Source organism: Sturnira hondurensis, unplaced genomic scaffold, assembly GCF_014824575.4.
Source record: "Sturnira hondurensis isolate 20B ecotype Veracruz unplaced genomic scaffold, ASM1482457v3 Scaffold0010428, whole genome shotgun sequence".
Classification (NCBI taxonomy): domain Eukaryota; kingdom Metazoa; phylum Chordata; class Mammalia; order Chiroptera; family Phyllostomidae; genus Sturnira; species Sturnira hondurensis.
The window spans coordinates 23,232,359-23,258,204 of NW_028083059.1; the positions used below are offsets into that span (position 1 = coordinate 23,232,359).

Below are 25,846 nucleotides of genomic sequence, written 5' to 3' on the forward strand. Positions count from 1 at the left end.
ATGTTAGTAACTAACTCATAGGAATGTTAATACAAAATGGCAGCCTTTGGACTGTTGCATCAATTTTTAACTAAATTATATGCATTTATGTGTGTGTGTTCATGCATGTGTGTGTAAATATGCATGTCTATATATATGAGCACATGTGTATTCCTTAATCTATAAAATATGTTGCATGTATTATTGATTTGAATTATTACCTCGATTCAACCATTTAATATTTTATGTAAGAAATATATTTGATAAAGTACTTAGCTATTTTTATATCATCATATTACAAAACACAATTGCCAAAAATATTACGTCTTTTAAGTTTTGAGTTATCTGTATATTTAGAGATGTGAAAATTTTACCAAATATACTACATATTTTTTCCTAAATGCTCAGTCCCCAGTGCTTTCCAGTCCCTAACCTCTTAAATTGCCCATATAATTTCAAGAAGAGAAGCTGCTAGTTTCTCATAATTCAAACTAAAATAGTAAACAGTACTCATATATTTTTACAAATAAAAGCACATCATGAATTAGCATATTAACAATGCCCAGCAGGATCTTTTATTTATAATTTATATCTTAATTTTATTGTCTAATCCTAGTGAATCTCATCAAACAAAATCGGGTCTTTATAAATTCTACCAAATTTGCTAAATACCACCGCCTATGAAAGAAGGAAAGTGGTAGAACAAGTTTTTACACAGACGGATCCAGAAAGAATGACTTCATCACGGAGAATCTTAGTTACATTACAGAAAAAAGCTGGGAAACCAAGGAATAGGTCTTCGTGGTTATTGTCCTTTTCCTTTAAACTGAAGAATTTGTCTTGTTGGAACGTGATTAGATTGAGTACAGCTTCCCAACACTGTTACTCAAATTTTTCAGGCCTTCCTGTGACCTAATGCTTTCCCACAGAAGGAGACTTTGCTCTTTGTGTAAGATAAATACCTGCAAAAGGTGTCCCAAATTCTTGCCTGAAAGGTAGTATTAGTATCATGCACTCATTTATTAAGACAGTTCAACTACTCTATTTACCTTTTCAATTTAATGCACTCATGCATATTAAAATTTGTGTTTTACAACAATCAATATTTTGCCAAACCAAGTTTACCTTATAAACATTCTTTTGGTTAATGTGACCCTACTTTTAGAATTTGGAATTAGAGAGAAAAAAATAATAAATGATCTGGTAGTTATATAAATTTACGGAAACAAATTGATTGGGATTAGGTTTTGACTAGCTCCTCACAGCACAAAAATGTAGTTTACTTATATTTATATCACACAGTTATAGTCCAATCCAATTTTTTGTCAGTTTATATGTGGACACATAGTACTTAAATGACTCCACAAAAGATACTTTTTTCTTCAACTTAGTGTAATCTCACATCAAATGGGAATTACAGGTACTAAGAAATATTGCAATTGGACAGCATGTTAAGAAATCACAACACAGAGGAAAAAAGGAAGAATAATTCTACCATGTTATCTTTTGCAGTATGTATCTATATTTCTGTTCTAAATTTATTTTGAGACTTCCTCTACTTCTAGTCACTAATATATGCCTCATAAACAAATCATTCTTTCTTGAGTTCACAGACCATCATGAGATTGAAAGCAAAGCCCCTTCCTCATACAATGCACAATTTACTGACCAAATAACAAAACCGGGAAAATGAATTGTATGCAGAGACTCCCAATATCAAGGTCATCCTTTACAATACTACGTCTCTGTGTTATAGAGGATGAATGCTATATGTAAAAGGGTTGGATGCTATTGGAAAGAGGCAGTGGAAATTGAGTAAGATAAAATCTAAAAAATTTAACTGTAAAAGTAGGGTATTAAAGTCATAGAAGGGTGAACTCCAGGTGAATAATTCTGTATGTTATTTCTAAAAGAGAACAAATGACACTCTAGTTATTCCTGTTCCACAACTTCAAATTTAATGTGTAGGCACTTAATTATTGGGATACTTTCCCCATTACTAATATATTACACTTTAAGCAAATGAATATATATATATTCATATGGACAACATTTTGCAGAGCTGGACTCTTCTCAGTCCCTGGCTGAGTGAGGTTATGGCGCAGTGCCCATATGCTTTCAAATATTAGCTCTCATGTGACCCTACAGCATGACAGCAACATAAAGTTGACGAAATAAAACAAATTAGAAACTCCAGGGACTGGCCTTTATCACCTCACTGTCTATCTTAACTCATTTTTACTTTCATATTACTGAGATACTGGCTCCATTCTATTTCTGCCCACCACTCTTTTACATAAGGAACAGCAAATACGCAGAAGCCTAAGGACTGCGGGAAGGGAGCAAACACCTAATTGTACAGAAAGCAGAGAATCTCACTTGCACAGTCTCCCCTGGACTTTAATCCTCCAGCCAAGTTGCTTATTACCCACCAAGTTGGAACAGGCTTTCTCCACTGGAGGCCACAATGTCCTCTTCTACTGTGAGGACGCAAGACCCTGGTCTGCAACAGGAAGTTTTACTCTTCAACATATCTGGGGTCAGATAACAAAAAAATCACACTGGATTCTGCATTTAAAAAAACTGTCTATAAAGGACAAATGTAATCCATCCAACATTAATTGAGCCATACTTTCTTCCACAAATGGAACTATTTAAACTTCTCAATGAAATGCATGTGTACAGTAGTCAATGTCATACTTCAAAATTACTTACAACTCAAACTGAATTCAAATTTATACCAGCCCAAACAGGTAGAGAGGGAAGAAATCCCAGACAGCAAAGGAACTGCCAATATCTTCAACTTTAGAGACACAGAAAGGAAGGACATGAAGAAAACTCTTCCCTCAGAGAGTCCGAAAGATTACCAAGACAAATATGACAGTAATTCTTAATTCTACTCACCTCAAATTCCCAAGTCAAATTCTTAGGAATACATTATCCTGCACTTCCTCTCCATTTCCCCCACACACACACCCAGTCCAATTCTGTCAAATCTACCTCCACTCTAGTATTTGAATCAGTCTATCTCCCCTCACATCTACTAACAATTCGTTTTGCCCTCACCATTTTATCCCTGAAGGGCTTTCTCTGCCTTTGGTCTTTTCACCTTCAATGACATCCTCATAGAGGTCATATGTTGTATTTCTGAGTAACATTAATCTACTTTAAAACTTCTATGTGGGTTGTATTGCCTTCCTTCCATGACAGAATCTTTCTCAAGAAACCATTTAACCCCACTTCCCAGAGAGGAATCCCCCCCCAGTCCCTATACTTCAACCAGAAACACTGTGTCTATGAAAGTCCTGCCTTAAATACCCTTTCTGCCCTACGCCCAGCACTACACTACTTGTTCAAGTGGTCATCAAAACACTCCTCCTCTTGAGACTCAGTTCAAGTTACCTGCCAGGTGTAAAGCTCTCTCACAAGGCTTTATCTAGAGGGCCTTTCAGGTGGCAGCAACCTGTGTACACACACCTCCACTGCAGCAGCACTTTAGGGCAGTGACCTCATTTAAACGAGCTTGGGGTCTATAGAGCTCAGTCACTGCATGCAGTAGGTGTACTCGAAACGTACGCTGAAAGAATGGATCAAGAGTGATGGAGCCATACTGGGGAGGTTGGCTCCATCTCCCTCTTGCCTATCCCAGCACATTCTTTCTTCTCCTCCGATGAAAAGGGAGTATTTTACATTCTACAGCAGACTATAATCCTTAGGCGAAACCTCGCCTGCCCCTTATTTTGCTCTAACCTGTGGGTAAGATTTTTTTTTCATTTTAAATCATAGAAAAAACAATAGAAATAAAAATAATATTAAAATAACATTTTGTGACACAAAAATTATAAGAAAATAAAATTTCTTCATCCATAAATAAAATTTTATTGAAAATTCAAGCACAGCTCTGCTCTTTTATTTACATATCGTCTATGGACACTTTCTCCCTACAGAGGCCAAGTTGAGCAGTTGTGAAAAGGCAGGCATTATGGGCAGTAAAGCCGAAACTGTTACTATCCTGGCCTTAAAGTCTGAGACACCCAATCTATAGTACTATGCTCCCTTCACTAACACAGGGGTACGCATTACATACAACAAGAGGACGGCAATGACGAGCACTTAGTCAGCTCTGCATTCTTTCTCTTTTCTTGGACTTGTTATGAACGATATAAAATAATCACCAATTTCCAAATAGTTGCTTTTATATGATGCTTATCAAGCAACTGAAAGTGTTTTAAATCAAGAAATGTGATTTTTAAGATTTAATCATAGGATAGTGTCCTGTCTCAACTAACAATTTATTTCAAATAACGAGATTAGAAGAAAAACAAAAAGAAAGTATTCTAACTCATGTAGCCAATTGTAGATATTATTTTCCACTGCTGTTATCATTTTGGAGCTCTCTCCAAACAGAGACTATCAAATTTCCTACATTTCTCTTAAATTGCAGAGCCTCAAAAGGCACACGTCTACTAAAAACCTCACTAATGTTGAAAGTAGTGAGAGCATTATGTTCTGGATCCTGCTCAACCAGTGAGTCTGATTATAGTTCCTGTCTGTGTACCTAGCAGACATATTGTTTACTACCTTTCCTTTGAAATATATTCCAACTGTGTATTAAGCAGTTCTTGTCATTTTGTCAACAATACTTTTAAAATGAGATCATTTTCCACCTAAGTACAACTAAGTTCTTCGAGTTTTTCTGAAACAGTCATGAAAACTGGCCGGTGAAATCTTTTTTAACCATGGCTGCATTTTGCCAACTGTTTCCCTCAATATTTAAAAAGGTTTAATAAGGTCCACCTTAACACTGCTTCTCACCTACGTAGGCCAAGGTATACAGAGAAAATAAGTACATCCTTCTCCAGCTTTAATTGACAAGCATCTTCCAAAGGAATCTCTGTACTCACTCCTGCTTCTGCTCTGCTAAAATCTTTCTCCCACGCTCATGTGTTGACAATGAGGTGCAAAATGAAAGAACTACTATTTCATTTTCATTCATTTTTATTTAATTATTTTTCAAGTACAGTTTTCTATCTTTTACTCCCAGCCCAGCCCACCCCCATGCTCCCCACCTCCCTCCCCTATCCACCCCCCTTAGTTGTTGTCCATGTGTCCTTTATAAGAACTACTATTTTAATTGCACTCCAGCCACATTCAGTGGAAGAGAATCCCTCTCGTCAACGGTGCAATACTTCCTAAAGGAGCACTACAACCTGGTGACCTGTACACTGGGAAGTAACACTTGTAATCTGAATCGTATTCTCTCCTTGGCCCACTCACATGTTTATGCCCGGGGCCCTTCCAGTTGTACTGCTTTGCTGGTTTCTCCCTCTAGTTAGGTATCTAGATTTCTGATTATACGTGAAGAATTAGTTTACATTTATATACCAAATAAAGCATTTGTTCTCTGCTTAGATCATTTGCTGCCAAAATTTTTATAAATCATGTCTATGTCCATTGCCTGGGCACTTTCAGAGAGAAGGTTTCTAAATTTGGGATACGTGATTGCTTCATCATTTTGTTCCTTCTGTTATATCACTAATAGAGATGTTAAGTCAGACCTCACTTGAAGTCAATCTCTAGGCATCACCCACCAAATCGTTACATTTTCATCTCTGATCGCCCTTGGGTATTACCACCTCTTAACAAGATATTTCACTTCCACAGAGTGAAAAACAGGTTACAGGAAGCACCACGCGGAGTGCTTTAAATGTTTGTTCTCATATTCCAACTATAGGAAAGCCTTTTCAGTGAACATGAATGCATGTATTGTAGAAGGACATACTAAGCTGCTACATTGAAAATAAATGTAAAATGAACATCTGAATAAGAACAACTTTAAGAGAATATTAAGACTTGGCTCAATTTGCCATCTAAATATGTCTAGGTGACATTAGAATCACGTTGACAAACAGTGGTGGAAAAGTATCATCTTGTATTTTTTAGTTGTTTTACACAGGTCATCAAACCAGAAACTCTTCTATCATGCAGCTCAGACAATTGACACAGTTCCTAACCCTTAGGAAATTTTCTTTGAACTATGCCAAGCACCTAATGTAATCAAGTGATATAAAGAGACATAATAAGGATTATAAAGAAGCATCTCTAACCCCTTATGCTCAACCAGTTTACAGATATATATATATATATATATATATATATATATATACATATATATATATATATATAATCTTATTTGTAAATCACAGACTGTCCCCAAGTGCACATGGGAAATAAACACCTGCCACCCTTAACTCTTTCTCATTAGATGCTTCTCTAAAATCTCAAGAGGATTGCAATTAGTTTCTTTATCAAACAAACAAAAATGTGATTTGTATGCTGTGAAATAGATCAGCTTAGACAACATTTTGGATATAATTGCTAACATCATGTTTTTAGCTTGATGGTTATTATAATCATTGAAAAAATAGAAGAATAGTTAATGTTTTTATAAGTGTTCACTTGGGATATTTTTACCATTTCGATTTTATCTGACAGTAGCCACAATTAAGAGTTCATGAAACACTATTGTTTTTTTTAAAAAGGCTATTGCAGGTATTGAAAATTTAGCAACTTCTTTGTCAAAAGCTTTGACAATGTATAAGATCTAATTTGCAAAAGAGCCAAAGCAGAATGAAGACTTTTCTTGTCTGCCTTTCCCCCCCATTAAAAACAGAAGGTATTAATCACCCAGTTTCAAAAGCAGCTGACTGATGCTATTCACTGGGTAGGGCATTCTCACTAATGTGGCCCCATGAATAACTCTCAAGGCTTTTATTATTGCTCTGAGTGGACTCTTAGCAGCACAGCCTCCCTTTAGCAACCCTCATCCCCTCAGGCTCCAAAAGGATTATAGATAGCAGCTGAAAGCAAGCATCATTGGTAAAAACAAAAGTTTTTAAAGGGAAAAGAAATGGGAGCAAAGTGGACATATTGGAGACAAGTCATGATTCATGGCCTGGGCTGTGTTCTGCCTCTCTTTCTCTTCCTCAATGCACTCTTTAGTTCTACTGCGGGATAAGAGGAGGCCAGACCAGTGCACTTCTCCTAGCAACCAATATCAGTCAGCAAAAAAGGCATGTCATCTGCTCAAAGGGAAAACGGAAGAATTTGGGGTCATACAAAGCCAGACACATGTTCTTTTGCATTTGATCCCAAATTGATTATCAAAAAGGATTCAGTAAATGCTAAATAATTCTGTTTTATGTGAATGCTAACAATCCATAGGACTAAATATTAGCTTGTCCATGGGCTATGTAGTAGTTTCAAATGCTGGTCCAATTCATTTCTTTCAATGTTCACTTTTTCACTTTTCCAACACCATCCCCACTTATTGTTCATGAAGATTGCCTCTTCCAGGCATTACTTTGCCCCTCCTGGATTACTCTGAATGCAAAGATTATGCACAAACTCCCATAGCACCCCATGTTCAGAAAGCTTGGAACAGCATCCTACAAGAGAGAGACTAAAAGCAATCGCCTGGTTGTCTCATTTGCATGCCATGTTTAGCTGCTGCTTCGAAAGATAAAATGCTTTCTGAAAAGTTGAATAAACTTGGAATTTAAATTTAACAGGATGACAAAAATTTACTGAGAGTTTCAAAAATCTGGAGAGCAGTTCATAAGATCCAACTGATGAACATCACAGGTGTTACAGTTTAACATAAAAGTACAACAACGCATTGCCTGGAAAATGTTCTTCTTAAAATAAAAGTTGTCAGTTGGATTGTGAGCAGAGGGCAGGCATCAGACAACTCCGAATGTCTTCATTTCTTACAGCTATGTGTGCACGGGGTGGGGTGGAGTGGGGGAAGAGGCATCTTTGCCTAAACTCTGTACCCACCTGTTGTACATATTTTCCCATTCTTCTTTCTTTCATTTTGTATTACAGGTTGACACTATCCAGGCTCTCAAAATACAATGGTGAATTGAAACACTTAAAAACACACTTAGGTATAAAAGCATCCACACGTTTTCATGATAGCCAGTGAGGAACTCCCCAGTTGAATGCGTTAGCACTTCTTTTCTGATGAAGTTATTAAACAGCATTCATGAGTAGAAAGAGAGGCTGCGAATCTCAATTAAATGACAGCTTGAAGATTTGAAAGTACAGGGATTAGGTACCATCAAAATACTTTTTCATTGTTAGTTTTGAATTCTTGAGATTATCACTGCAGGAAAAAATGTAGTTTTGAGACCATCAAAAACAATGTTCTAACTCTTCACAGTCCATTTTGCATGTGGAAAAAAATGCTGAGGAATCTTAAGTTAGCAGGCATTTCTTCTTACTCAGTTTCTCCTACAATCAATAATAGAATTGGGTAGGAGTTCACATAATTGCCTTTTGAGTGATGGCCCCTTGTTGAAGTTGCTGATATTCAAAGGTATGTTGGAATAGACAGCTGTTGCTTATTTAAGGAGGGGAAGGTGAAATGCCTCCTCTGGTCTAACAAATCAACAATGAACTTGGTTTTCAATAACTAGACTATTATTTGTCAATATGTTAAAGTTAGATTTAGAATAAAAATATAAAACACAACTTAGAATCCCTGTTACTAGGTTCATTCTGAACTTCCCTTAATTTACTGTAACTGTGCAAACTACACTCTATAATTATCAGACATACCTAAAAAAATTAGTTTGACTGTATTCTAGTGTTTGCTAGTATTTGGAAATAAGTATTGTAAAAATATAAATTTGTAGCTATAACCCTGATTTAAAATCTTTTCTTTATAAAGAAAACCTATTATTTTTTTAAAGTCAAAAGTTCCCCCATTTTTAATCCTACCTATGAATATTTTAGTTGGTTATAACTGATGCACAGGTTTTGGACAAATCCTTTAAATTCCAAATGGTCTCAACTGAGTGTTCCCTGTTTAAATTTGAAACGCAGTGTAATGGAACAGTTGGGTTATATTCCATTTTCTCCAGCTCATTTTCAAAAAGTCATGGGACCAAAACCTAGGGAAAGAGATCCCATATCAATCTTTACAGCAGAAATTAAAAAGCGGCTATTAAACCCCTTTTTTGAGCTAACATTGCTGTTGCATATGGTTCTAGTTACAGTGGCCATAAACTAAGTACATTGGCTTAAAACTATTGTTTTTGTAGCATTCATTTTTTAAAAATTCCATTTATTCATGAAGTAACAATAAGTACCATTGCTCATTAATGAATGAAAGTGGATATGAATCTTAAGTCTAGTGAATTTTGCCTTTCATCCACATTCATGTCATTAAGGCCACACAGAATTACAGGGATGCAGGAATACATGCACATTGGATATGGAACCATGATTGTTTTCGATGACGGATGTTTATGGTTTTTGATAATTTTTCCAGGCTAAAATTTCTCCTTCAATTGTACTTAAACATAATAATCACTGATACAACATTTAATTAAATAATATACAATAGTAGAATTTGACGCTCAATGAGATATGAGAGATTACACCGTCAAATATTACCTCTTTTTGGTAAAGATCTAGAATTATACAATTAATGAAAAGGAAAGCTAAAACTGGAGTCCAGCGTTTCTTACCACCTAAAGGGTGTGTCTTCCTCAATAGCAATGATATTGTTTTATTCGGGTTATCTTTTCTGATATACAGAAGCACTCAATACGCAAACCTTATTAATAGATAATTGTAAAACTATTAAATTTAATGTGTATATAGGCTGAAAAGAAGAGAAGTGGGCTATCTAGGAAAAAATGTGAGTGGACTCCATAAGTTTTTTTTTGTTGTTGTTGTTTTTACAAAATTAGGAGGGTTTCCTTAGAATACATTAAGTGCATATTATCTGAGATTTATCTTTATAGTACTTTATATCAGAAGCACCAAGTAAAATGTTTTCTTGATAAATTGTAAACCAGCATGCACCAGAGCGCAGGCCCCACCAGCACGTTCTATCGTTAACAAACTGCTATCTGTGGTATGCCTCTCTTGTTCACTCTTTCATTCATAACACCACTCCCCGGGGAATGCCGTTTGTTCTGTAATCAGCACATGATGCAATGGAAACACTCATGTCATAGCACGTTTGTCACAGCTGCATAGGTGTGGCCACAGATGAGTCCCCTTAAGAGTCAAAAGTTCTTAATCGGTCTCCTGAAATCTCATGTTTGAAAGATTACATGAAAATTAAAATTTGCCCTGGCCAGGTGATTCAGTTGGTTGGAGCATTATCTCAAACACCAAGAGGTTGAGGGTTTCATTCTCAGTTAGGATACATGTCCGGGCTGCAGGTTCAATCCCTGGTCTGGGGCAGGGAGGACATTTGGGAGGCAGCCGATAAATGTTTCTTCTCAGATCAATGTCTCTCTCTCCCTCTCTCTTTCTCTCCCTTCCTCTCTCTTTCTTTTTATCTCCCTCTCTCCCTCTCTAAAGTCATAAACATATCCTTGGGTAAGGATTAAAAATAAATAAAACATTATAATTAAATGCTCAATGCAATCTGGTAATTAGCCTGATATCCAAAACCCTCTTATCTTTACTTATAGTCTATACTAGGAAGGAAATAATAGTAAAAATACTAGTAATAAAAATAGTCACAAATAATACTTAAATGGTGCTCATTAAGTACCTGGCACTGTTCAGAATATTTTATACATAACATATATATATATATATATATCATATTTATAAATGTATTTCTATTTGTGTATAATACATATGTACTTACATTGTTCATATGTATTCATTTATTGCTTGTAGAAACTGTATGATAAGACACTATTGCCATGCCCATTTTACAAATAAGGACACTGGGGCATAGAGAGATTAACGTACTTGCTCAAAGTCACTCAGAAGTGTTTGTTGACTGTTTTTCAATAAGCGTCTTACATTCTTCCCCTATGGACAAATTGTTACAACTGAATTAGACTTCTTGCCTTTCCCCTAGCATAACTCTGTCAACTTGATGTTATTTCCTCCACTATTCCTCTTTGCTAGAATGTAGTTTCCAATCTTTCTCCCTATTCAAACGTCCCTCATTTTCAAAGGCCCAGATTAAGTGACCCCAGACTGCATCAGTAGAATCATCTATTCCTTTCCAGAGTTTCCACACTATGTTTTCTGTACCTTTAGCCCCCATCTACCAGGTACTACTTTTGTGTCACTACTTTTGTGTTAGTGACTTGAACATGTTATCTTTACTCAACAGTGGTCTCTCTGCAGGAGGGACTTATTGAACAGGTCATTGTGTTCTTCACAGAGCTGAGTCCCCAGTTTGTTTGCTGTCTTTGTTTATAAATAGGTGCTCATGTGTTGAATCAAAGTATCTCAAGTTCATTCTCTTGCTTACATGTTCAGAAAAAAGTTCCAGGTCTGAGAAGGTGAAAACAGTCTCCCTAGGGATGAATGGGCTAGAGAAGCAAGCAGTTCCTGACTCTCATTTCAGCTCTGCCACTAGGTAGCAATGGGGTCTCTGACAAAGCACAGGAGTTCTCTGAGCTTCAGTTCTCCATGTGTCCAATCAATGGGACAAGTGGATCACAAAACTGTAAAAATCTCTTCTAGCTTTGAGAGGCTATCATTGTATGATTCATATTTCGTACTGTTGAGGTCTCTGCTAAAAGTGACAAGTTCAATTTGGGTTCGTTTTATTGGTAAAACATGACAGAGCAATTGAAAATTTAGAAGAGAATCACTGACAGAAACATGAAGCAGGCTGACAGTTGAGAGGGGCGTGGGGGCTGGTGGTAAGAAGGTGAAGGGATTAGGCAAAGAACACACATGCATGACCCATGGACATGGACAACAGTTTGGGGGTTACCTAAGAAAAGTAGGGGGCAGCTGGTTGAAGGGGACAGAGGGGGAAATTGGGACAATTGTAATAGCATAAACAATAAAATACTTTTAAAATTTAAAAATAAACCAAATAAATAGATAAAGTAAGTCATACAGGTAAAAAAAGCAAAATAAAGTGTGGGGGGGAGGATAATTGCCAAAGGAATTAAATATTAGGACTATTAGAAATTTAAAGTATATTATTATAATATAAAGTGGCTTCACTATAGGCCCTGGCTGATGTAGCTCAGTGGATTGAGCGCGGGCCTGTGAACCAGACAATCTCGGTTCGATTCCCAGTCAGGGCACATGCCTGGGTTGCAGGCCAGTTCCCAGCAGGAGCCAGTTCCCTGCAGGGGATGCACGAGAAGCAACCATACATTGATGTTTCCTTCCTCTTTCCTTCCCTTCCCCTCTAAAGATAAATAAATAAAATATTTTTTAAAAAGTGGCTTCACTATAAAACATCATATTGAACTTACATAGGTCACTCAATGTTTTCTTTCCAAGGTGAATAAAAAGGATATATTTACGACATGCATTTGACTACGGGAAAGAAGCTGATCACAAAAGACCATATATTGTGTGATTCTATTTACGGGAAATTTCCAGAACAGACAAGTCTATAAAGACATCCAATAGACCAGTGGTTCCTAGGACCGAGGAAGGGCATTTAAGATAAGGAGCATGATGCAGGGTTTCTTTATCTTTTTTCTTTTTTGGTTGATAAAAAGTTATAAAATTAGATTACAGCAATGGCTGCACAACTCTGAGAATATGCTAAAAACCACTGATTTGTACCCTTTTTTTTTTTCCGGGTATGGTATATGAATTATATCTCAATAAAGTCACTAGAAGAAAATATTTAAGTGGCAAAATTTAGAGAATGTTTACATGGGCATTTATCTCAGTTTTAACACATTTTATTTAGTTAAAACCCCTTTAAGTTATTTTCTTAATATCAAAAGTAGATCTATAGAGCTGTCCTGCCTGCCAAACCCTGAGTCCATCTCAGTCTGGTGTCAGGGATGGGGAGCAGGGCCCTGGACACGCTGTCTGCACCAGCAAGCGGGGTAGCAGGGTGCCCCTTTCCAGGGCTGTTATTTTAATCTCCCTTTGGTTTTTAATGATTAGAGACCTATCTATTTTGAGACTACTTTTAGAATTAAGCTATTTAATTGTATAATGGTACCAGAATAATCACTTCAACCTGGTGTTAATGCTTAAAGGGAAAGCTGCCCTCCATGTACAGTTAAGTCTCCATCTCTGGACTGTGAGTCAACACTCCCCAGTGCAGTGGGAGTGTGTGGCGGGCACGATGGCACGTCAGAGTCATCTGAAGGAACGCCCTGTCAAAACACACACGCCGCTCCACAGTGTGATAGCCACACAGCAGTGTCAGCTAGGAATCGGGGAGGAGTGACCATGAAAACCACCGTTATAGACAGTCTGTTTGGTTAGAAGGAAGAGAGGCACACCAAAGCAAATGGTCAATGCTCTATGTCCTGGCAGATAAAGAACAGAATATTAAATCACCAGAAATCATGAAGTCCTCTGTGTCAAAATACACATATTTGATAACTCTATGTATCTATGTATCTGTCTATACACATACACCCCCAAAATATAAATGAACCTAGTTCAAGTTGTAAATGTTTTATACACTGGACTACAACATGAAAACAAACATCTCAAAAGTACTCTGTAAGCACACTTTTGGATAATTAACAAATGTTTGAATGCCTACTATGTGTCATCCTGTGCTCTAAGGTACTCCTGGAACACTGGTAAACACGACAGACAAAGCTAAGTGCCTGCCACAGAAGCTCAGTGTTAGAGGCAGACAGTAAACAAACATCTCTATCTTTTGTTGAGTGAAATTCTCTGTGGGACGTTCATGTTTCTACATGTCTTGCTAACAGAAGCACTAATTACTCTTTCATTCCGAACCATCGTTTCAAGGATATTTATATAGCAAATGGTCTTGTATAACAGAGATAGTCTCCTTTGAGAGCAGAAAGCAGATTTGTTTACTGTCCAATATAGTCAAGGCAATGTCTTCCTCCAGGCTAAAGATTACGCAGGTCTCCTCATTTCCCATTATAAAACAGCTGGGGTCCTGCCCTGGCTGGTGTGGCTCAGTGGATTGAGAGTCAGCCTGGGAACCAAAGGGTCGCAGGTTCAATTCCCAGTCAGGGCACATGCCTGGGTTGCAGGCCAGGTCCCCAGTGAGGAGTGTGAGAGGCAACCATACATTGACGTTTCTCTCCCTCTCTTTCCCCCTCCCTTCCTCTCTCTCTAAAAATAAATAAGTAACTTCTTTAAAAATTAAAATAGCTGGGTACCTGCATGCATGGTTCCTCAGCTGTGGGGCTAACCCACTATGTCTGCATCAGCTACTGGGGCCCCATGCATTGCTCACAAGGGACTTCAGAGTCAAGGTAAATCTTCACAGACATGAAGTTATGTAGCTTGCTGTGGCATGACTAATGAAGTCCGTCATCTCCTAGCCGGGAGTCTCATGTCTTCTGCCAGCATTCATCAAGTTGTGGCAGTCTAACTTCTTAGCTTACAAGTAGGGTAAGATGCCAGTCCCTTCATGGTTGCTGATGCACACATAACACACAAACACACACATTCACACTTTACACACACACACACACACACTAGGAGGTTACAAGTGCTATAAAAATTAAGGCAGGTAAAAGGGGCAGACCGATAGTGTTTTAAGGGGAGCAATTTTAGATAGGGTGGCTTATATTTCTGAAGAGATGATACCAGATAGGGACTTATTAAATCAACTAAAGGCACACCCATGCAAAGATCTGGGGAAGTGTATCTCAGGGAGATGAAAGAACAGATGCCAAAACCCCAAGTCACGAACAGAACATCAAAAAGAATGTTCTAAATCTGGGTTCTTGGCAGGGAGTGCGCACAGATAAGGTCAGAGGGGTAGAATGGTGCCTGAACTTGAACTGCCTCGTAAACTGTTGGGAAGTGTTCCGAGTGGGAGCCATTAGAAGGTTCTGAGCAAGGTGCTGCCCTTGTCTTACACACTTTCACGAGGTCCCCCAGCTACTGCAAAAAGAAGGAGGTGGGATGGGACTGAGGTGCAGGGACAGGACAAGCAGGAATGACACAAATGAGGAGAATCAATCAGGCTAGTACGACAGTCCAGGTCTGGGCTAGGATTCTAGTGGTTGAATTAGTAAAAAAACATTTGGTATCTAATTATCTAAAAATTCATCAAAAAATAAGATGAATTAATGGATGCAGAGGGTGGATAAATGATTAAATATGTGGTAATCAAGTGAAGTTAAAGAATGGTAGAATCTAAGTAGAAATATCTTGTTCATCTTAAAATGCTTTCAATGTAGCTCTACATTTGAAAATCCTTATAATAAAAAATTGGGAGGAAAATCACAAACACACAAATAAAATGGTTACTACCAGGATATACCTCAAAAGCTTGTAAAAAATTATGAAAATTAATTAACAGAAACCACATTTAAAGTTAAATAGGGAGGCCAGAATGGGAAGCTCTCCCTGCCTCAATCATGAAGCACAAGGGTGAAAACTGTAATAGCCCTTCCTACCTTCTCTTTCCCCCTCTATAAAAGACCCCTTCTTTGTTTAAGTGAACTTGCACATGGCTCCTCGTGGCTGTGTGGTTGCGTGCTGTTCCCAAATAAACCCATTTTGCTGAAGAAATATCTAGCTGGCTTTGCTTAGGGTCAACAGAGTTAACTAACAATTTGTATGTGGGCAGTGACTGCCAGTCAAGGATGAATCTCTGTGAACGGTGATGCCATTTACTGAGCTGGAGATGACAAGAAAAAAAGAGCAGGTTCTATCCCCAGCTTCAGTTTGATATATTCTTATCAGGCAAAGATGTCAAATGGGCCCCTGGATTTGTCAAGCACTGTTCCAGGCACTGAAGCTACAATGAAGTAAGAGAAACACTGTAGACTCACAGAACCTACATTCTTCCACACAGTGACTAGGGCCATTTGAGAAGTATCAGCTCGAAGGTGGATTCAAAACCCACGCAACTACAGGAAAGACATAAGGATTAGGTGCAAATGGAATAGAAAACACTAAGGCTTGAGGTCTACTTTACTCTTATCTCTAAGAATAACAGTTTTGAATTACAGATAGGTATTTTGAGTGAGATTGCTACATTTATATGCTGTATTAGATCTCTGTGATGATATGACACTCAGCTGCCACATTAAAGAAGTTTATGGGAATTTCTCCTGAAAGACTTTACATTATCATTCATTCATGTTTTATTCAGTAATTTAAATGAAGAAGAAAATCAATATCAATGTATTGATTTAGGTTGATAGGTCCATACCTGGAGATACTATAAGAAACATTTTTTTCTTTAAAAATAAACCTGTAAAATGATACTGTATAACTTTCCATTGTCTCCTTGAACTTTGATCTGTAACTTCCATCTGCCTAAACTGGAAAAAGATAGGATCTATACAAAATAAGTTTGCATGAAGCTATATATTATTGTAAAAGAAAAACGATAAAGTCAGGACCCAATGGGATATATCCAATGGTAAAACATTATTAACATATCTCCTTTAAGTTCAGATTTTCTAGATCTGTATTTAAAGAAACACCTGTACCTGTGTTCTTTATTTTTAAAATGTTCTCTAATTCTTTCCACCAGGTCCAAAAAAAGGAGCAAAGGGTGGGGGGGGAGAGGAAGACAGGAGGAGGGAAAGAAATGGAATAGAAGGGGAAATAAGTTGAAAAAACATTTCAAATACCCTTCAAAAACAAATTGCACATAGACAGCAAGTTTATACCCTACAGATTTCAAGAACTATTGAAGCAAATATTACTAGACACAGCCCACATGCATGAGCTTCCCTCATTACTATATATGTATCCAAATTTATGCAGTATGCTTACATATCCATTTTTTATTATCACTGATGAGATGATAATACAAGCTTTTCAGTGATGAGATGGCCAAAATTGTTCTTTTCATATAACCATGACTTCTTTTTTTTTATAATAGTTTTTTTGATGTTCTAAGAAATCCTTTTGGTCTATGGTCCACGCGTTGCCCTAGATTCAAAGGTTATTCAAACAAAGCCAATTCAAATATGATATTACTGCACAGTCCCAAGAACAAATTTCAAGTTACTTATATGCAATTTAAGTTCTGAAATGGACTACATATGGCTGCAATAATGAGCCCATTACTGAAAGAAGCACTTTAGCAAAATGTATAAACCTGTATAAGATTATATATCTGCACTATGCACACACATTATCTTTATTTCCCCAAATATCATGTGTTTCTCTTTCACTTAAGAACATTTGAGGCTTCGAGAAAACAAACTAGTATCATTTTTAAAACATCTTTTTACAGGTATTATAAAATTACTTAACTGAAAGAATGCATGGGACATTGATGTAATTATAGAGTCTTGTGATGGTTCATATTAGTTCCCTGTAAATGACTGTAGAACCATATTTTTATTTAGAAAATAAGGAAAATTTGGAGAACAAAGGCTAAGCTCAATACATATTTTCCTATCAACAGTAAAGAAAAATCTGCACTTGGTTAATCTGTATCAAATGAGAAAATCTGCATTTACATCCCAAATAGAAAAGTTTGCCTGTAGTTTTCAACTAACTTAACATCCATTCTCCGTGGATTCCTACAGACAAGACACTAAAAAATCATAAATAATATTAGTATGCACCTTCTATGAGAAGGCAAAAGGCTAACATTTTTCATATACCATAAAAATGCACATATAAATAACCCACCAAGCAAATTTCAATGCAAATCTATGTATCATTTGTCACTGAATAAAATTAATTTTTCTGTCTAGCACCAGGATAGTCAGTATATCTTTGAAATGGTACAAGCCTCTCCAAATTTGAAATTCATGGAGAGAATGAATACACACTTCTTAGAAGGAGAATAAGTAAAGAGAAATCATGGCATCCTGGAAGAGTAAGAACGCGTAGAGAGCCGACCCAGCAACCCCCTCATTACGTGTGTGAACACTCTGTCCCAGTGTGTTGAAGTAGCCTAGAGGGCAGTGTTGTCTACATCCCAAATTTTCCAGGATCCTCACGGAGAGGCTGTCATCATTCTGGAGTAAAGCAAAGGCAATCCAATGTCAACAGCACAATTTACATAGGAATTAAGTAAGTGTCCACAGCTTTCTTTGCTTTTGACACAGTAGATGCTAAATACAAAAATTAGTTTCACACACACACAAAAATTTAATGTTACCTTTACAATTCCTCAGCCCTAGGCATTTTTTACTATATTACTATGAATTCTGCTGCATAATTGTGCCCTAGACACAAATCCCCCTTCACCCTTATCTTCTAATATTATATCAAAACAAAGGTCCTAGGTGTGTCTCTGGGGGAGGAGGAAGGAGGTGGGAGTCGGGGGAGGAAATGAAGGAGAGAGAGAAAGAAGGGAGGAAGGCGGGATAGGAGGGAGGGAGGAAGCAGAGAAATGATGTCTTGCTACTGCTGTTCCAGCAGGCTGGTTAATTGCATTTGTTTCATATATCTCCAAACACTCTGGTACATTAATTACATTCTGTAACACCAAGCTCTTCTGATTCCCTCTGTCACTTCCACTGAGCAATTTAATTGCAATTGTATTCCTCCAAGCTACACAGATTTAAAAAAAAAAAAACCTTGGTGTAATTCTATAGCCTAATATATATTTTCTACAGGTATTTCTGATATTGGAAGAATGTAAATTATGTCTTATTGAGAATTTATTACCTAAAAAGTTATATCCAAGTCTTTTCAACCTAATACTTAAACATATTTGGAAAAAATATGCAAACCTTTTTGTTATGAAGATGCAAATGTATTGTAAAGGTAAATGTATTAAAGAAAATGCATGGTGAATGATTGCATACGATTACAGATATGGCCATACCATAACTCACAATGACTAATTTCTAAACATCCATTGCTTAGAAGTGAAAAAAGAGAGAAGCCGGGTGCCCATAAGAATGCCTTGCCTGCTATTGCTGGGAGGCACAGGTACTCATGTAGTCCATGATTGAAAACAGCCACTTGACACTAGGTAAATTCATCTGTACTGCCTCATGTTTATAGAAAGACTTCCTTTTTGAGTCCAATACGTTGGGCTCGGTGCAGCAGCAGCTGCCAAGAACAAAGTTAGCTCCTGAAGGCAGGCAAAGATAGGCAGTGTCCCAAATAATGTATTTGTCCACAATGCATATTCTGGAGGAAAGTTTATATAACAACTACCAACTATAATGGTTCAAATATTGGGACCAATACATCTCTGTACTGGTACTGTTCTTTACAAGCACATGGATTTAAAAACTGAAGTACTATATTCCCATATTCCGGAGGGGAGGGGACCATGCTCAAGTCTTTTCTTTAGATCAATTCTTTCCATTGATGCAAACATTCAAGTCCCTAGAAGGTTAATACCGAATGTCCTTTCGACTTTTTTTGTGAAGAAACAATAAAGCATGTTAATAATTACTTCCACTTGTCATTTAAAACAGCTCCACAAAAAGGATTTTGCAATCCTCTCACAGGAAACTGACATCTTATGAAAATATCCCAGGAAAACAAAATGAACAAAAGACAGGAGAATCGGAGGCAGAATGCTGGCTGCTTGACAGACTGACTCAACCTAGAGGGAGACACCCCCCAGCACCTGTTTCTGATCCCCATTGTGTGTGCCACTGGGGACGACGATGCCCCAAGCCCGCCCAGAGCTTATACTTCTCCCTTCTTGGAGCCTCGCCCAGTCTTACTTTTGACAGTTTTCTCTTTACGATCTAAATTCTTCATTCTGATTTCCCACTAGGAGGGCACTCACCAGCATGACGGTGATACACACTGATCCGTTAGTGGCTCTGTCCCATATCCCTAACTCAACGAACCTTCAGTGGAATATCCATTACTGTTTTTCTCCACTTGAATTACTAAGTCAAAGTTCAGATGCAAAAAAAAAACAAACAGAGATCGGGCACCACAGTCCAAATGGTGCAAGAGATTCCTTTTAATGAGTCTTTTCTAACAAAACTAAGAGCCCATCATTCATTATCTAACTCCTCATTAATTAAGTACCCCCCCAAAAAAACCCACTAGGTAACTACTAACACGTTCCACTTGCAGCCGCTTAGAAACAAAAGACAAACTCTCTGCCCCCCAAAGCCCCCATGCCTGACCAATAAGGACTTATACATATAACACCATTTTATTTCAGCTCACATCCCACTCAGAAAAAAATGGGTGTTTTTTTTCGGGGTAAGGGGTGAATAAAAAGCATTTTTAACTTACCATTAACCGGGACATATAAAAATCCACAGAGCAGTAGTTGTGTAAACATCAGCCGACTCATTTTGACATATTAAAAAGGATCCAGATTGTTTATGAAACCAATCCCAGAGAGCAAAAGTACAAAAATAAGTATCAAAAGAGGTAGGTCCCAAGTTCAGACTTTCCTAGATGCTAATTAAAGTCAAGAAGAGCAAATCACAAGATTAGAAGGGCTTAGTGAGGATGTCTTAAATGGGGCACATTTAGATCCATCCAAATTAACAGAGGGTACTCCAAAGGCTGCTGTATTTCCACACTCTGGCTTCCTAAATTCCCACAAATTCAGCCCAGTTGGAGGGATTATTCAAGTGTGTCTAACCCCCTCACTCCTCAGGCTCCATTGCAATCCAAAGCCAAGTTCTTTCTTCAGAAGTCAAGAAGATGAAGGGAGAGGAAACAGACCTAATTCCTAGAAAGTGTTCCACAAACTTGCCAGCGCGCTGCCGGAAAAACCAATAGTCTGCCTACTGGTTTTCTCTTCCCCGGTCTCCTTCTCGGTAGCAGCTCCAAGTCCAGAGTTTTTTCACTTAACTTCCACAATCAGGATGTGTCAGAGCAACACTTTGCACGCGGGCCGATTTGGCGGGCCTCTGCTTTGCAGCCTCGTTGCCTCCCTCCACCTTTCCCGTTTCCAAAGAGAGGCAAAGGGAAACCCCGAAGACTCGGGGAGAGAAGGCGAAATGCTTCGTGGTGGGGCTGCAGGGAGGGAGAGAGGGAGGGGCAGAGCTGAAGCTGCGGCCACCCCCCGGGTCCGCCTCGGAGCGACAGGGAGCCTCGTAGGCTGCAGGCGAGAGCAGAGCGCGGCCAGGCAGCTGAAGAGCCGGGAGCGGAACGGGAGAGGGAGGGAGCGCACGGTCCAGCCGCCGGTCTGGGTCCCGCCGCCGGCGCCCCCTCTCCAGCCGCCGCTGCCGCCGCCGCTGCCGCTGTTCCTGCGGCCCCGCAGCGGAGCTTCCGCCTCCTCCTGCAGCTGCGGGCGGTGGAAAGACTTAGAGGAGGAAAAGCTAAGAGGCGGGAGGGGAGGGGAGAAATGAAAGCTGCTAGGAGTCTGCCCCGGGGAGGGGGGTGGGGGGAGGAGGGGGTGCGTTGAGCCCTCCACCTCCACACTCCTCCACCCGCCAGTGCAGGGGGCGGCAGCCCGCTGGGCAGTGATGCGAAGGGGGTGAGCACTAGAGCCCAGAGTTCTAGAGGGATGAAAATTAACAAATTCGGAGCCGAGGCAACCGGTCAACTCCTTCCCCTTCTGTGCACCAACTAGTCCCCCTCCTTCCCGCCTCGGGAGAGATAGGTGGGCACCAGCCTCCTGCACTTCGCCGCGTCCCTTTTAATGGGCAGGTAATTTTCTCGGTGAGTGATTTCATGGGAGCCCTTCCTAATTATTCATCCTTCTGTCTGCCGGGGATGCACGCGCATTCTGGAAAAAGATCATCTTCCAGGACCCAGGGCGCAGCCTCATTACCCGTTGAAATCACACAAATACACTCCACCTTTTAGCAAAATGAGAAGCTGAGAGGGAGGGAGAAGAGGAAAAGGAAACAAAATATAACCACCTTTTGGAGCGGAAAGGTTGTGTGTGGGTGCTTCCTCTGTCGTTAAAAAGGTACAAGAAAAAATAAGGAAGGGAGTACAGAAATCCGTAGCCTCCACCGGCTTGTTTTAGCCAAGATCTATGGACCCCTGAGGAATCCCTGGGAGTGGGGAGGGAAAGGGGTGGCATCTCCTTTTCTGTTTCTTAGTTGCGTGTTGACCCTTCAGAGAAGAGTTAGATGAGGGTTATGGGATGCAAGGGAGTTACGCTGAAGACGCTTAAGATGGGAGGAAGAATCCGAGAGATTGGGGTTGGGGGGCGGGTACCCGAACCCCTTACCCTTCAGAGGAAAGAGGGTACCTTTTGAAAGGGCAATCGGAAAACATTGGATGGCGAAAGCTGAAAACCCAACTGAGCGAACAGAAAAAGACGAGATTCCAGCCCCAAAATGGCAAAACCCACAGACTGTATGCCATTTAGGACAGGGGATGATTAAGGAAGGGCATGCTGGATCAAAGGGATGCCAAGGTCTGCGTTGTCGCCCGTGTGGCCGGTGTAGCCAGGCCCACGTGTGATCACAGGCTCGCTGGTAGCTGTTTGATGCTTGTTCTGGTGATTAGAAGGGGTTATAGGAACTCACGCAGGTCCCGCAGCTGAGCTAAATGCTGGATGGTGAGTCTTTAGTTCCCCCTACTGGAAAATATTAGGAAAGGTGGTTCTTTCCGTTTGGTGAGGCCGTTTGAGGCTGTTGGAGGAGGAGTCTTTTGTTTGGTGGGTACATATTGCTGTTGCCACTTAATTTAGCTCTCCTTTGCCTATTATGTACCTGATCAGCGTTTCAAAAACTGGTCAGCTACACTCAAGCAATTAGGGAAGTTCTTATCATACCTCAGCATGCTTGAATATTATGGCAATGAAACAGTTCTCCAAACGAATAAAACAAGCCACTCCTGTGAAGCATTAAGAGTAATTGCAGCACACTTTTGATCCACATTATTTAGTTGTAAAAAGAAAAAAGCAGTGCATTAATATGCTGGAGTTAAATCACTTGAATTTTCACAGCAATAATTATGAATGTGTTATTGTTTTATCACTGGAAAAAATCTAAAGTTTATATGCTTTATTTTTTTCTTCAAAGAGCCAAGTTTATGTTAATACCATGTTCTCAGAAAACCCAAAATTCATTAGATTAATTTTTTTCTTATTTATCTTTAATACTGGAAAATATTGATAATACTTTAAAGCTTTCATTTTAAATATTCTGACAAGGTTTAAATTCAAGGATTACAAATTCTACCTTATTCCTTTAATAATGAAGCACCACCACCCCAACCTCTCTGTCAGTCAAATTTCTGTATATGTGTGCAATAAAAATTTTCTGAAAATAGAGTCTCCCTGATAAAATAATGCAGAAATCAGCAAATTGTATAGACTTAAAATCTTTTAATTTGTTTCATCACCGTTTATCCCCCTTGTACCCTCTTCCACCCTCACCCACCACCTTCCATGGCAGTCACCACACTGTTGTCTGTGAGTTCTCTCTTTTTCCTTTTTTTGCTCTCTCTCTCTCCACTCCGCTCAGCCCCCTCCCCCAACTGTGAGTCTGCTCTCTGTATAAGAGTCTGTCTCTAAACCTTTAAGTTTTAGATAGAGCTCAGAAAGGAAGATATCGGAACATTTCACCTGGGAGAGATTTTTCATGGTTTTTCATTTATGGGGCAAGAGATAGATGCAATTTTATACTTGTTAGATTCACCATCTATAGATCCTTTCCTTAAATGATCTATAAAACCACTCAGGGAGAGAAAGGGTTATATTGTGCAGGAAGTAGGAACAATAGGTTGGAGGAGAATGGCCTACCAACCCAACGGCTGCTGTCCCAGGGCAGAAAAATGCTGCCTCATACCTCACAGAAAGTTATCCTTGTGTAGAGCATGACAAATGACCTCATATAGAGTAAAAGTTTAGTTGAGAGACAGCTCTTTGTTTATGCTATTACTTGGCATTTTGGACTGAGCATCATTGTTTTGCATTAATGATTATGTTACCTCTTAGAAGTAACAGAGCACACCACTGATACCAGCCTGGTGTCACCTTTTCCCCTTCAGTCCCTACATTATGTAGTAAGATATATAACAAGTATCCGGGAAGCTATGCTCTTTGGTTCTCTGGAAGATACATTCAGAAATTAGGTTTAAAAACAATACTTTGTAAAAGTCGCATTGGATATGACCAAAACTCTCACACTAAGTCGGCAACAGTAATAGTCATAGTGAGTCAATGGAAATACAATAAGGACATTAAGCCCATGGGGAACACAGACACCACCTTCTGAGAGATTTGGTAAGATCTGCATAAAGAAGCATGCACTTTTTTTTAAAGATTTCATTTATTTATCTTTAGAGGGGTAGGGAAGGAGAGAGGGAGAGAAATATCAATGTATGGTTGCCTCCTGAGCATCCCCTGCTGGGAACCAGCACGCAACCCAGGCATGCGCCCTGACTGGGAATCGAACCATGATCCTCTGGTTCACAGGCCCACGCTCAATCCACTGAGCTACACCAGCCGGGGCAGAAGCATGCACTTTTTAACGGAATTGAGCATACCTTAGTGAGCTCAGTTGTTTGTGGAGGAAATATATTTCTCGAAGTTTTCTTAGGGGAAAATCTTTAATGGCTGAACATTCTGGCAGAAGTTGCAAAGTCCATTTTAGCAGTTTTTTAGCTTAAATAATTTTATTTTAGGTTTTCATTAAGACAAAAAGCCAGAAATAGCTTAGAACAGCCTCATCACCACCAAATCAGAAGGTTTAAGAAACGGAAAATTAAAGAGTCTCTTGGCTGTATCTTTCAAAGTATAAATTGTTTTGTCTTCCTTAAACAAGCTGCTGAATAGAGAAATGTATGTGGAAATCTATGGTAAGCTCTTTTTATGTAAAACTTGGAATGGTATTATTATGTGCTCAAAATGTGCCTACCAGATAAATATATATTTCAATACATCTAAAGAAAACTGTGTGTAAGAGACTATAATTAATTCTAATTTGGGTAAGGTGATGAAATGGCCTTCTTTGTGATTGTGCTTCTGAGCTGGCACTCCTAGGGGACCATGAAATACTCATCTGCAGACAGTCTTCACAATATGCGATATAAAATATTAAATATTCCTTTTCCATATCATCTCCCCAAGGATATGGCATAAAATAAAAAAAACCCAGTCCATCATTTTTACTCTTTCCAACACGCTGTCACTATAATTGCAAGCAGTATATATAGGCAAATCATACATTTGACCCATGACAATTTTAGTGTCTACTACAACATGGCGAGTATTTGTCATGTGTCAGGTATTGTTCTGATTTTTAAAAATCCATATATTATTTCATTCCTATAAAAGCCTTATGTGGTTGATGTTATTTCCATTGTACAGATGAGAAAACAAAGTTAGACATCTAACTCAAACTAATAAAAGGTGCGATCTTCCTTTGAATCCTAAGCTGATGATGTAATTTGTGCTCCTAAATGTCAGGCCACCTTGTAGAAATACTGCAACACTTTAATAAAGTGCGTTGATTAATCAATTTAAGCAAAACCCTGAAAAACCAAAATATGGTTTTGAAATACAGAAATATGTGATCTTTTGTTTTCAAAATTGAAGAATCTTTTTAAAGTCAAAATATCACCATTTATTATCAGTTCAGTTCAAATTTCCCTATATGAGATTGTCTTACCATACTATACAGAAAAAAAACCACGTATGAACATGAAATGTATGGGTTATCATCTACAAAAGGACACCGGACAATTAAAATAAGTGAAGCATTAAAAATCCAGATCAGAGGAGGATGATTCATTTGCTCCTAGGTGGTTTTTTTTTTTAATTACACTCCACTTTGTTCCAAAAATGATTTGAAGGAGCCAAGATAAATTGCATATTGTTCATCTGAAATGTGTTCTAAGTATCTGATTTCAGTCAGTTAATTTCCAAGTATTCATTAATACTTCTCTCTATGTAATAATTGTGACTATAAATGTATGTATCTATGCCTAGCACTTTTGGTACATTACATGGAATTATTAAAATATTTCATTTGGAGATGAGACTTAAGTTGATGGAAATGTAGCAATATATCACAAAAATTAAGTGTTTTCCGCGGCATTCCATCACTTGTGGTCAAGAAAAGGA

At 38.6% G+C, this 25,846-nt stretch overlaps 1 protein-coding gene across 5 annotated transcripts in view; it reads right to left on the reverse strand.

Annotated features, from left to right (window-relative positions):
* The window catches only part of ROBO2 (roundabout guidance receptor 2), a 1,307,581-nt gene that overhangs the window by 567,412 nt on the left and 714,323 nt on the right, over positions 1-25,846 (reverse strand). The window contains exon 1 of one of the 5 annotated variants that reach the window (XM_037059031.1): positions 20,098-21,120. The exons of the other annotated variants lie outside the window; for them this stretch is intronic. Coding sequence (XP_036914926.1) covers positions 20,098-20,158 — 61 coding nt within the window. The 5' untranslated portion in view covers positions 20,159-21,120. Of the gene's footprint in view, positions 1-20,097; positions 21,121-25,846 lie in introns of those variants that run through there. 5 annotated transcript variants of the gene reach the window in all.